The following is a 12,282-nucleotide window of genomic DNA, read 5'->3' as shown; positions in this document are numbered from 1 at the left end:
CAGTACAACACAACATTAGACAAACCATTAAACAAAACAAAGCAAAAAACACTAATCACACTAATTGAAACACAAAAAACAATTAAACCATAACTACAGAAGTAATGCAAATCATGATTAATTACATGGGTAGTCATTTGTACTACACACACAAATAAAACTAAAACTAGACAGAGAAGGATAAACTTGGGACTTTTGGGGCCCTGAGAAGTTTTTCTTTTTTTGCACTTAGGTGCTGATTGCATGCATGCAATCAAAACTGTACAGACAATTTAGGAGAAAAGGCAACAGATGCACATGATTTGCTGTGAGGTGATGCCACCTACTGGTCACACACACACACACACACACACACACACACACACACACACACACTGTTCTTTAGTACCTGTGCACATTTCTGTGTACTGTGTGGTGAAGTGTTTCCACATTATGAAGCATAACTCATCCGAGATAGATGACAATCTTTCATGTTGGACAGCGTGTCTTTTCCTTTTGTTTGTCTCACTGTCAACCCCAAATAAAACCACTGGCAATACATTTCAATAAATTGAAGTTAGTACGTTTCAGTTACAGGAAATTAGTAGAAGAACATTTCCAAACATTTCCCACACTTTCTGTACAACATATTATAATTTACAAACTGCTGTTTATATTGCATATTTTAATTCTGATTTTTGTTGACTTTCTTGGACTAGTGGGGAACTTTTCTGGGGTAGTGGTTACTTTATATGAATGGTGTGACACTGTAGCGGGGAGGTGCAAACTAAGGTGTTAAGTCAGTCCTTTGGGGAACTTGATGCTTACTGAACTAGAAGTGGCAGCTTGTGGTCAGCGGTGAACTGACTGAATTACTGATATTGTCCTTATACAGACCGTAATACATTTTCCTCTGATTTCCACTGTTTATTTGATCATTTGGCTTTTAAAACAAACCAAAAAATGACATATTGAGTGTTACTGTCTTTATTTAAGTCCATCACTTAAAATCCAGAACAAACAAGTTCAAACATGTGGAAGTAATTACAATAAAACCAGTTCATTGGACCAACTAGCAGCAGTTCAGATCAACTCTCTAAATAAATATCTAGTCCCTCTGTTACATAAACATTATATAACACAGCCTGGATCAGACCTGACGGATAAGTCCACATTCAGTCTCAGTGTGTCATCACATGCTGCTGAGACACAGTGAGGCGTTGGTGCCACCGAATCCAAATGAGTTTGTGAGGGCGACCCGTCGGCCCCGAGTCCGCCATGGCTGCATTGTGCAGGGAACATAATTCAGGTTGAACTCTGGCTCTGTGCGGTCCAGGTTGAGGGTCGGGGGCAGGACTCCGTTGTAGCAAGCCAGAGCAGTGAATGCTGCCTCCAGAGCCCCAGCAGCCCCAAGCAGATGTCCTGTGGCTCCCTTAGTAGAGGACACAGCCAGGTTTTCAATGCTTTGCTGGAAGAGCCTCTTGATGGCTGCATTTTCTGCAGCATCACCCAAAGGTGTGGATGTGGCGTGAGCATTGATGTATGTGACATCTGAAGGTGAGACACCACTATCTCTGAGAGCTGCAGACATACACCTGTAGAAGCAATGGGTGGACAGATAAGGATAGCGCAAATATATCACAGTTTGGGTCATACTTTTGTTGTTTTGGCTACCATACTTTAGATTACTGAGATTATGGCACTGATGTTAGGTAGATTAACAATTGTCTGCATCAGTGGGTGTGCGTAGTTTTGAGGAATAATTTATATCACTTTGGTCTTCATTTGTTAAACAAATGTGCAAAAAACACAATCAGCCTCTGAAAATGCTGAATTAAGTCACCTGAATGCCCCGTCTCCATCAGCAGAGGGTGCAGTGATGTGGCTAGCATCCCCTGAAAGTCCATAGCCCAGGACCTCTGCATAGATCCTGGCTCCTCTCTTCACTGCGTGCTCCAGCTCCTCCAGTAGGAGCACTGCTGCTCCTTCTCCCATCACAAAGCCCTCTCTCTCTGGGTGAAAGGGTCTTGAGGCCAGCGTCGGGCTGTTGTTCCATTTCGTGGCAAGTGCGCGAGCCCTAGCAAAGCCGGCAACTGAAAGGGGGCCTACACAGGATTCTGTTCCTCCTGTAACCATAGCAACTGCATCCCCATGGGCAATGAACCTTGCTGCATCTCCTACGGCATGTGCGCCTGTGGTGCACGCTGTGGACACAGCATGGTTGGGACCCTTCAGCTTGTGTTTGATGCTTATGTGCCCAGCAGCCATGTTGACAAGGATGCGAGGCACAAAAAAGGGGCTCACTTTGTTGTAGCCCTGTTTTTGAAAGGCAGAGGAGGTGCGAGCAATCTCATCCAGTGACACCATGCCCATTCCAACAGCCACACCTGTGCTGAGGTGTTCCTCTGGGCTTTTGGGGCTCCACCCTGAGTCCTCTAGAGCCAGTTGAGCAGCTCCAAGGGCCATTACAGTGGCAGGTGACATACTGTTGATCTCCCCACGAGAGGCAAAATTCTCCCCCTGAAACTGACCCTCTTCAGTCCCTCTGGGTACCAGAGCGGCCACTTTACAGGGGATAGTCTTGTACTCCTCTGAGTCCAGAGCAACAATCCCACTGTGGCCTTTGATCAGGCGGTCCCAGGGCAGAGCAGTGCCTGTGCCCAGAGGACACACCAACCCGACGCCAGTGATAACGACCCTCCTTCTCTGCGGCTGTCCAGAGCTGTGGCGCCTGGAGTCCTGGCTCGGACAAACACTGACGATCCTCTGAAGCACAGTCCTTCTGCTCTGTGCTCTCAGCTGGAGTTTAGTCCAACGGGTCAGTGACAGAGCAGACATCCTGTCAACTTTAACAGCGATCTAACCTAAGTTTTGGTGAATTATTATTATTTTTTTAAAGATCTTAGATTTTAACAAACTAAAGAAGGAATGCCCTCCTCACAAAACGGAATCTAAGCTGGTGACTTACAAGAACGCGCACCTAAAAGTTACCTGTCACCCACCAAACGCGCGTCCATGCCATCCTTATATTTCTCTTTAGGTAGCATTTATGAACGCCTGAACAATTTAACTATTAAATATTAAATAAATGTAAGCAACCCAGTACCACTGTAAGCAAACATGTGACTTTGCTTAATCAAATATAATTACGGTATAACACAAATATACGCCGCGTTTTTAAAACTCCAAACATTCATTCAGGCGTTGTTATGGCAACTTCCTCCAGGACCCCAAACATTAGCCCGAAGAGCGACACCACAGTTAGCCAAACTGCACTGTTAGCATTAGCTCTCTGATTTAAAAGTGACAGGACTTCTCAGTTTGTAGAAGAAATACCGACATGGCTGTGTCACCAGCAGTCACAGCGCTGTGTGAGAATACAAACGAAGTCTTCTTAGACGTCGCCAAGTTGTTACTCACATACGCGGACAATATTTTAAGGTAAGGTTGTGAACTTCAACACGCAATGACGTACCGCAGCAGTGGAACATGTCAAACTGAGACTGTGTCAGACATCGTTTGTAAATTAATGTCAGAATAGCTCACATCACGTCGTCGACAAACTGCTAGTAAAAGGTGACAAAGTTGTACTTGAGCCCCGATATGAGCTGCTGTTTGGTTCTGGTCACACACCAACATGAGACCAAACTTCAAAAATCAGTGCTTGTAGTTTGGTCTTGGTGTCAGCACACGCCCATTCATGCAGGATCCTGCAACAACTTCACTACCTGTGTTTGAGGGAACTCGGCATACAGGTGACTCACCAGGAAGCAGTTACTCACCTGTACTTCTCCTAACATCGCTCAGAGATACACTGCACGGTGAAGTAAAGCTAAATATGTCAAGTAAAGTTGGCACCTTGATATCTTTTACTCAAGAAAACATCATAAGAAAAGGCCTCCTGCTTCAGCTATAAAGCATTAATTTATCAGTAACGTATAAAAGCATTGCCACAGTTTGTACACTCACTTAAATGTTAAATGATTAAAATCTGTGTCACCTTTTGGTAGTTGCATTACATCTAAGTAGAGCAGTAGAGTATTCTCTCCAATGTCAAGCTAAAGATGTAGCCGCTACAGTAGGAACTCGGTATAACATTTGATATTACTGAGATTCTTTTTTGTAAAGTACTTTGCATGCCCAGCTTTAGTTGTGATCGCAGACTCAATTCTTCTCAGCTTGGAGGATACAAGTGTTATGCACATTTCTGGAGAGATGCTCTGCCATTCTTGAGAGACTCTCCTTCTTTCTTTCTTCTTTGCTGGAGAGGTTGTGTTGCTCTACCTTTCTATTTAAAATAGCCCAAAGGTGTTTTTGGGGTTTGGACTGGAGTCAGGCAACATATTTGGCCTTGTCATATTTTTCTCTTGGCCATGTTCACACTAAACACGTTACACCCCATCTGAGGAAAGCATATTTATATTGGTCTCATTTGATTAAAGCTTTATTTCCCAACATACACCAGATACACACCAGGCATATACCTGACATTTTTTCCTTTTTTTTTTTGGCAAAGTTTCATCTTGCAGATTTGTGCCAATGAAAAAACAAGGGTTTTCTTCTTGACACTGTCCATAGAAGCTGACATTATACAAGGTCCTCAGACTGTCACAGAAACTCTGATTTTCAATAATAATCCTTGTGTCTAGTCTGTGACACTTGCCCATCTGCTTTTTACAGGTAGATTATGGAAATAGTGCTCTGTCTATGGCCTCATTTTAGGAGGACGACACCTGCGGTTCATATGAAGAAATTCTCGACATGTTTTGACATGCAGTTACTGAGAGATGTTTCAGTTTCATTTCATTTGACATTTAAGAGATATTGCACAAGCTCACTTCACTACTCACCTCTGCTGTATACTATGTCTGCATATTGAGAGCACAACATCAGTACGGTTGTGATAAATTAGCACAGAACTCATTTGGTTTTCAGAGAACACGTTTACTTTGGTTGAGAAATCACTGTGCACTAACCAGCCAGCAAACTGATACTTCCTCATATGATCATCAAATGTCACCCAAACAGGTTTCCCAATGAGGAGAAGTACAGATCGATCCGTATTGGCAATCCTACTTTCTCCACCAAAGTGTTGCCCATCAAAGGTGCTGTGGAATGTCTCTTTGAAATGGGATTTGAAGAGGTAATTGATAAGTCACTTCTGGGTATCTACTGTAGTGGGTTACAGTCAGTATTGCAATTGTGTGTCTCTTGCATCATTGCCTAGAGCATTTTGGTCTTTTATGTAACTATGGATGAACTAAATCTTTTCAGGCTGAGACTCACTTGGTCTTTCCCAAATCTGCATCTGTGGAACAGCTGAAGTTCATCAGGGAATCTATTGCAGAAGAGAGGGATCAGAGGTTGCATGGAGGATGTCCTTCCCAACCTGCTGCTCAGGCTGCTGTGGCCTCAGCTTCAGCTTCAGCTTCAGCACCAGACAGCAATGCTGCTGCATCTAGCCAGCCAGTAGTAACACCCGCACAGCAGCCATCTTCTTTGGTAAATATGTTCTCATCAATGAATTAAATGGTTGAAACCTTGAACACATCTGAAGTATTCTGCTGTAGAACTGCTAGCCTTCTTCTGTCTATTTATTCATCTACCTGTATGTTTTCATTTGTTTTTGTCTGTGTGACAGGAGAGCAGTATGAGCTTTTTTGTGACTCTTCAGTCTAACTTTCAACACGTGATGCTGTATGAAAACCCTGAGTTGCAGCAGAAAGCCAGAGGCTCCATCCCTCACCAGGAGCTGTCTTCTGCTGCTCAACAAAAGCTCAAGGAGGCTAAACAGGCCGACCCAGGTGAAGTCCCTTTACTCATTCAGAAAACCCACTTGTCTATGTATAATTAAATGTGTTTGAATTATTTCTTTAATTACACTAAGTTTATGATTTGCTGTCCTGTTTGTAGAATGTAAACTTGGAATAGAGGACTTCCTGGTGCTGGAGTTACTCAGGTGGTTTAAACAGGACTTTTTCTCGTGGGTGGACTGTTTGCCCTGCACACGCTGTGGAGGTCCAACCCAACACGGCAGCTCCCTCAGTCCAAGCACTGAGGATCTCCGCTGGGGAGCTCAGCGAGTGGAGAACCACTACTGTCAGAGCTGCCAACTCTCCACCCGATTCCCCAGGTATGTGTGTGTGTGTGTGTGTGTTGGCATTTTTGCTAATTAAAATTAGGATTAGGCAGGAAAATGCTTTTTACAGTCTTTACAGGTCACAAGTTTTGGCACACCTACTCACATATAATGAGTTCTTGTTGGCTGTTTTTCCTTCACTCTGCGCTCCAATCATCCCAAGCCATCTCACATGGGTTTTGGTGTGGAGGTCAGGTCATCTGATGGAGTTTCATCACACTTCTAATCTGAGCTGCTGTTAAATGCTGATTTCTGAGACTGCTAGCTCCTTTCTTAGGGAGGTCCTCATGAGAGCCAGTTTCATTCCAGTGTTTAATGGTTTTTATCCAAAAGAAATTCTTATTTTGGTTCATTAATGCTTTTTTTCCACGTGTCATTTAATAATGCAGGTGTCTTAAGTTTTTTTCTACATTGTAGAAAATAATGAAAATAAAAAGTAAAAACTTCAGTTGGAAGGACTGTTCAAACTTTTAAATGCCACTGTATACTTTTTAAGTTTTTTTAACAAAATGTTTTAAACATTCACTGTCAGGAAGTTTTAGAAGGATAACTTTTTACTTTCCATGAAACATTTGACTGTTTTGGTTAATGTACAACATTTGTGCCTCTTTTGTCTTTATTGATAACATCAGGTATAACAATCCTGAAAAGCTGCTGGAAACCAGAAGGGGGCGCTGTGGGGAGTGGGCCAACTGTTTTACCCTCTGCTGCAGAGCACTTGGACTTGAGGCCAGGTACATCTGGGACAGCACAGGTATGTCCATGAATGGCCAGTGAGGCTCCTATGTTACTAATTTGATTGTCCACAGGAAGACAACTGGCAGTTTACTTATGAAAACCTGTCTGAAAACTATTTTTTATTACTTTAGATTTTGAACTTCCTCTCCTAGAATTGATTTAAAGCCATAAAATTATTCTATTCATCAAAAATTACATATTCAAAAGTTGTTGTTTTTTTTTCTCTCAATAAAAACAATCCCTTCATGTTTTCAGCTTAGATGTAATGCCCCGCTTTGGCACTTTTACTATGTATTGATGTAGTATTCCCTCCCCTCTCACCACCCGTCCCTTTGCTACTTGCTGCAGCTTGAGCACACCAGCTCACCTTTGACTCTGTTCTGACACGGTACATCAGCTCTCCACTACACAATGGCTGTTTGTAATGTTAAATTCTGCCACACTGGTTGTTTAAGTCATCAGTACACTGGAAATGCTCAGCCATGGTGTTGACTGCTTATTTTACTTATGATGTGTCTTCTAGCACATCCAAGCACCACATGAATATGTTAACAATGTGAAACACTTGTTTGTTTTTTTTCTGAGGGCATCTTTATATAATCAGGGACATGAGTGTCAGTTTCAGTGTATGTTGGCAGGATTGTTCCATACATCCATACATTTGTTATATTAAGAACATGTCACCACGTGTCTTAAATTCCTACTTGGTCTGTTATTAAAGCTATTTACTGTATGTTTCATCCAACTGTGTGTTGTTTCAGACCATGTGTGGACAGAGATTTTCTCCGTTGCCCAGCGTCGTTGGCTGCACTGTGACTCGTGTGAGAATGTCTGTGATAAACCGCTGCTGTACGAGATCGGCTGGGGAAAGAAACTGGCCTATGTTTTGGCTTTCTCTAAGGACCAGGTCAGACAAATGGACACATTAGTCAAGTTTTATTTTTCTTGAGATTTTTGCCTTTTTCTAATCTTTTTGTGGTGTCTGTCAAGTAAAGGACAATGTGAACGTATCATTCCTTTTAAGATGGGTTCTGTCATATGTTTTATTTGTTATTAGCAAATGTATTAAGCAAAACCAATACTGCATTAGTCAATTCACTTAAGACTGTCTGGCTTGCTTCTTTACCTGTTGTAATCAAGTGGAATATATGGACTTCATCAGAAACCCCCTCTCTCACACACTGTTTTGAAAATTGACAATGAAAAATTGGTCAATAATTGTCCTTAGTGGCACAGATAAATGAGCTATATCAAGCTTTGGATAAAACGTTACTTGTAAGTTATGAGTTAGTGAGTAAATTAGAGAAATTCTCCAGACTGCTCCTTTAAAGCGTTTACATTCAGTGTTACTGTGCAAAACCTTTGTGCCTCCTTGTTTGAGGTACGTGTTGCAGTTTACTGTAGCTTACAGGTGGATTGTCTTCAAGGTTCAACAGATAGTTGAAATACTTCAGTGTATTGCTGTTCTTGTGAGGACGCTTTTCAGTCTGAAACCTCTTCAATGAAGACATTTATGCATTTTGAGGACATGTGGGCCAGTCCACACTGCCCCAAGGGGCTGATTGGTGGTTAAGAATTTGTTTGAAGGTTAAAATGAGTAATTAGGTTTAGGGTAGGCATTTAATTGTGATTGTTATGATCTTGACAGCGGAACGCATTTTGTTAGTGATGTCCTTACAAGTATTGAAGAACAGTTGTGTGTGTGTTTGTGCTGCAGGTGGTTGATGTGACGTGGAGGTATTCCTGCAAACATCCAGAGGTTTTGTCGAGAAGGACCCGGGTTCAGGAAGCCTGGCTCCTGCACACCATTAATGGACTCTGTGCCTCCGTAAGTCTAAATCCTTTTAACCCGGCATGTAAGATTAATTGCTGTGGTGGCTGTGATGTAAACCACCCTGTTTCTGCTCTAAACACTGAAGAGGCAGCAGTCTCTGAGTCCAGAGAGGAAGAAGGAGCTGACGGAGAGGCTGCTTGTGGAGCTAGTGGAGTTCATTTCCCCAAAGAAACCTAAACCAGGAGAGCTGGGGGGTCGTAACTCTGGCTCTCTAGCCTGGAGGATAGCACGGGGAGAGACCAGCAGTGCCGATACTGAGACCTCCACACAGGTACAGTACATTACATATGTATGCATGTACAATTTCATTAGACCTCTTCCTTTCCCTTCGCCAACATGATTGTGACACAAATACTCCATTTAGTTTTCAATGTATTGTAATTTACTGTCCCAGTGTAGGCTAGTTGTTGTCGCTGGATTACTTTTTGTTGGGTTTCACATACACAACCTTTGTGGTTTTAAATGAAATGTAAAGAGGAGGGGGGAGGGATGTGGCCAACATGAAGAGTTGTTTTGGTCTGAGATGCTGACATCCAGTTGTTTGAAAAGTCGCATACAGCACCGTTGACTATTTTTCTCCATAGACTGATTGTGTTTTGTATTTGTGGCAAACACTAATATTAACTTACTCATTAAGTTAGCCTTCAAGACACACACTTAACTTGCAGTAGACATAAATTCAAAAAGCCCTATCAATCTATCAGTTTGTACCGTTTACAGCTTCTACCACAGCTGTCAATTATGATGACATACAGTTTTTATAGCTTCAAACGATAAATGTATTGATTTTTATTGACTATTCTGTGACATGGAGGGAGTGGGTTTTACGACCTATACGTCTAACAACCATCATGTAGCAATCAAAATATTTTGCCGTCACTTATGGGGAGCTTTCATGTGCATCCATCTTTACACTGACCATTACAACCTTCATGAAGATGATTTATTGCAAGATTGATGAATTAATTTGAGCTACGTATACCTAGTAAACTGGCAGTTAAGTATATTAGTGCAGTAGAATTATTTTACTCTCCACATACAGTTTGCATAATACAAAAGGTCAATAATCACGATGAACATCACACAGACAGATCAGTGCTGTACTTAAAAAGCCACCTGTATTCCATTCTTAAAATTCTATCTTGGCACATCATAGCTTGTTTTTTTTAATACCTGAATGTATTATTCAGAAGTGTGTTTTGCTGGAAAAAAGTGTGTCTGTGTTTTTTTTTTCCAGGGTGCAGGTTTCGTTTTTACTCCTACTGAGAAAGAAAAGAGTGACAAGTTACTACATGTGCGCTACAATATCACCAAAGATCAGTACTGTCGAGTATCCAGCAACTCTGAGATGGTCCAGAGCTGGGATCAGTGTGTGTGGAAGAAGGAGTCTGTATTCAGAAAGGTGGAACAGGACTGGATGATGGTATGTTTAATATTCTGGAAGTTAGAGTTTGATTTTTTTGTTGTCAATCTGAAATGTAACAGTGTGTTTATGATGCATATATTTATTAGAACAGAAACAAATGAAAAACTGAAGTCCTCTTTATTGTATGCATAAATATTTTAAAGACCAAAGTGGGAGAAAAAAAAGCTTAATATCGATTACATTTGTGTCAAAAGGGGCATTTTTTCCACATACACACACCTTGTTTGTATTTTGTAAGTCAGTTTTGAATTATTTAGGCTGAATAACTTTTTGTTTTTTTTAAACTTCCAAACAGGATAAAAAAAACAGATTTATCTCCAGTGATTTAGTCTTACACATCCATACATTTTAGAGACTTGTGAGGACTAATTTAATTAAAAGTTAAAAAAAACTTCTTTTTTTTAATTATTAAAAATGGATGCAGCAGAAAAGATGTCTCGATTTTTTTTGTCATTTGGTATGTTTAAAAAAAATAAATAAATAAAATGGTAGAAATTGGTCACGCCTGATGAAGCGCTGCAGTTGCCACAGAACATACACAATAAAATTTGATGTGGAATTGTTTTGCTTATTAATTAACCTGTTTATGTTTTAGTGAATGAAACATGAACAGACTGAAAACATATTTTATAAGATCTTATGATGAAAACAAGCATCAACTCTTATTTAGAACCAAAAATTACTTTGTTTACTGTTGGATTTCTAGAAAGGATGCAATCACCAAAATAGATATATTAATTTATTATTGTTATTATTCATTTATATTCATTTTCTTGCAACTGATTAATATTGTCAAAATAATTTATTGCTCAGCTCTTAGAAGAACTAAGAAAGGCGCTAACATCAACATTGTCAGGCTAAATGAATAAAATTATACTAAATGGTTAAATAGTCCGATGTAAGGATAGAAATACAGCTGCCAGCTGTTGAATAGGACAAAGATTACCAAGAGATTGTAAATCTTTCTTAACACAATATAAGCTCAGTGTGGTGATGAGTATTAGTAAGAGAATGAAAGAAATGGAACGAAGCTCTTGATATGTGGGAGTACACACAGTTGTAAATGTGATTACCTGATTACATTTCTTTCTTTAGGTGTACATAGCACGAACAGAAGGCTCTTCTATGGGAAAAATCAGCTGGAAGTTTGACTTTGCTCCAGCCGGAATGAAGATAAAGCATGCGTCCGTCATGGCCAGTAGCCAAACCTTCCACTCTGGGAAAGTCTGTTGGCGCTTGCATTCAAGCCAAACTACGACAGAATTCTCTGGAGGTAGAGTTGTTTACTATATCGTATGAAGTACTCCAAATGTTGTTGAGTAACATAATCCTTTCTGATAATTTCATCCTCTGCTTCTAAACCTTAAGATGGGAAGATGCAGCCGTTCTCCAGTCTGTCCGGTTCTCCAGAGCTCATCGTTTCGGCAGAGCTCAGCGGAGGAGACGGGGACCAGTCGTGGCAGCATTCTCAGCTGTTCAGACAGAGCTTGAAGGAGGAAGAGGAGCCATCATTTGAAATCATCATCCACCTACAAGATGATTGACACTAGTTTTTACCTAAAAAAAAAAATTCACAGTTTGTTGTTTTATTCATTTCTCTGACAAGTTCGAGGCTAGCTGCTGGGGTGATAGTTCGGCCTGTAAAGTTGACACGTGTTGGCAAATCAGTGCAATATTTTAACGTGTAAGTCCTCCAGGGTGATTAAACATGCATGGGCTAATGATAGGTGAATGAAGATGTGATGTGTGTACCTCTAATTTGACTTAAGGGCCAATTGTAATCAAAAAAACATAGTTTTTTTTGTTTAAAAAAATAAATTGCCTCCACTGTGAATGTAATTGTACTTTTTTGATGCATGGAGACATTCCACATCAGGAGCCAAGGTTGATACCATCATCAGCTCAGGTTTCTCAAGATCTCCTTTTAGTAATAAAGTGTATTTGTTTTGTTGACTGTGTTGTTTAATAATGAGTTATATTTTCCATCTTTCCACCCCGAGTTACATGCCTGTAATTCTAAATTGAACAAATCCTGTTAATAATGTCAGCATTGGTGTCACAGTAAAGGCTGAACCTGAGTGAGCGTATGTAGCGGTGTAATAAAGGCATGTTTTCTAGTCTTGTAGTCCAGTCTAATGTAAAGCAGCGGCAGTGTATCTGTTACTG

General features: G+C 40.7%; 2 protein-coding genes across 2 annotated transcripts; one reads left to right on the top strand and one right to left on the bottom strand.

Annotated features, from left to right (window-relative positions):
* Positions 1–950: 950 nt before the first annotated feature.
* On the bottom strand, positions 951–2,980 carry oxsm (3-oxoacyl-ACP synthase, mitochondrial). The gene is made up of 2 exons (XM_008287854.1): positions 1,823–2,980; positions 951–1,574 (listed from the first exon to the last, which is right to left on the bottom strand). Exons 1-2 carry the CDS (start codon positions 2,815–2,817, stop codon positions 1,172–1,174), a joined length of 1,398 nt encoding a protein of 465 aa, XP_008286076.1. The 5' UTR covers positions 2,818–2,980; the 3' UTR covers positions 951–1,171.
* Positions 2,981–3,216: 236 nt separating this feature from the next.
* On the top strand, positions 3,217–12,233 carry ngly1 (N-glycanase 1). Its single transcript, XM_008287852.1, has 12 exons — positions 3,217–3,420; positions 5,008–5,122; positions 5,254–5,481; positions 5,621–5,783; positions 5,893–6,112; positions 6,751–6,872; positions 7,618–7,763; positions 8,574–8,684; positions 8,776–8,961; positions 9,928–10,113; positions 11,212–11,389; positions 11,485–12,233. The coding sequence occupies exons 1-12, from the start codon at positions 3,320–3,322 to the stop codon at positions 11,658–11,660; spliced, it is 1,932 nt and encodes a 643-aa protein (XP_008286074.1). The 5' UTR covers positions 3,217–3,319; the 3' UTR covers positions 11,661–12,233.
* The last annotated feature ends 49 nt before the right edge of the window (positions 12,234–12,282 follow it).

This window comes from Stegastes partitus, unplaced genomic scaffold, assembly GCF_000690725.1.
Source record: "Stegastes partitus isolate 25-593 unplaced genomic scaffold, Stegastes_partitus-1.0.2 Scaffold525, whole genome shotgun sequence".
Classification (NCBI taxonomy): Eukaryota; Metazoa; Chordata; class Actinopteri; family Pomacentridae; genus Stegastes; species Stegastes partitus.
This window is presented reverse-complemented; position numbering and strand designations above follow the sequence as displayed.

Coding starts and splice junctions, on each gene's coding strand:
- oxsm (XM_008287854.1), bottom strand. CDS start 2,817: ATGTCTGCTCTGTCACTGACCCGTTGGACTAAACTCCAGCTGAGAGCA. Junction 1,575..1,822: donor GATGGAGACGGGGCATTCAG/GTGACTTAATTC, acceptor TTGCTTCTACAG/GTGTATGTCTGCAGCTCTCA.
- ngly1 (XM_008287852.1), top strand. CDS start 3,320: ATGGCTGTGTCACCAGCAGTCACAGCGCTGTGTGAGAATACAAACGAA. Junction 8,685..8,775: donor TTAATGGACTCTGTGCCTCC/GTAAGTCTAAAT, acceptor TAAACACTGAAG/AGGCAGCAGTCTCTGAGTCC. Junction 11,390..11,484: donor TACGACAGAATTCTCTGGAG/GTAGAGTTGTTT, acceptor CTAAACCTTAAG/ATGGGAAGATGCAGCCGTTC.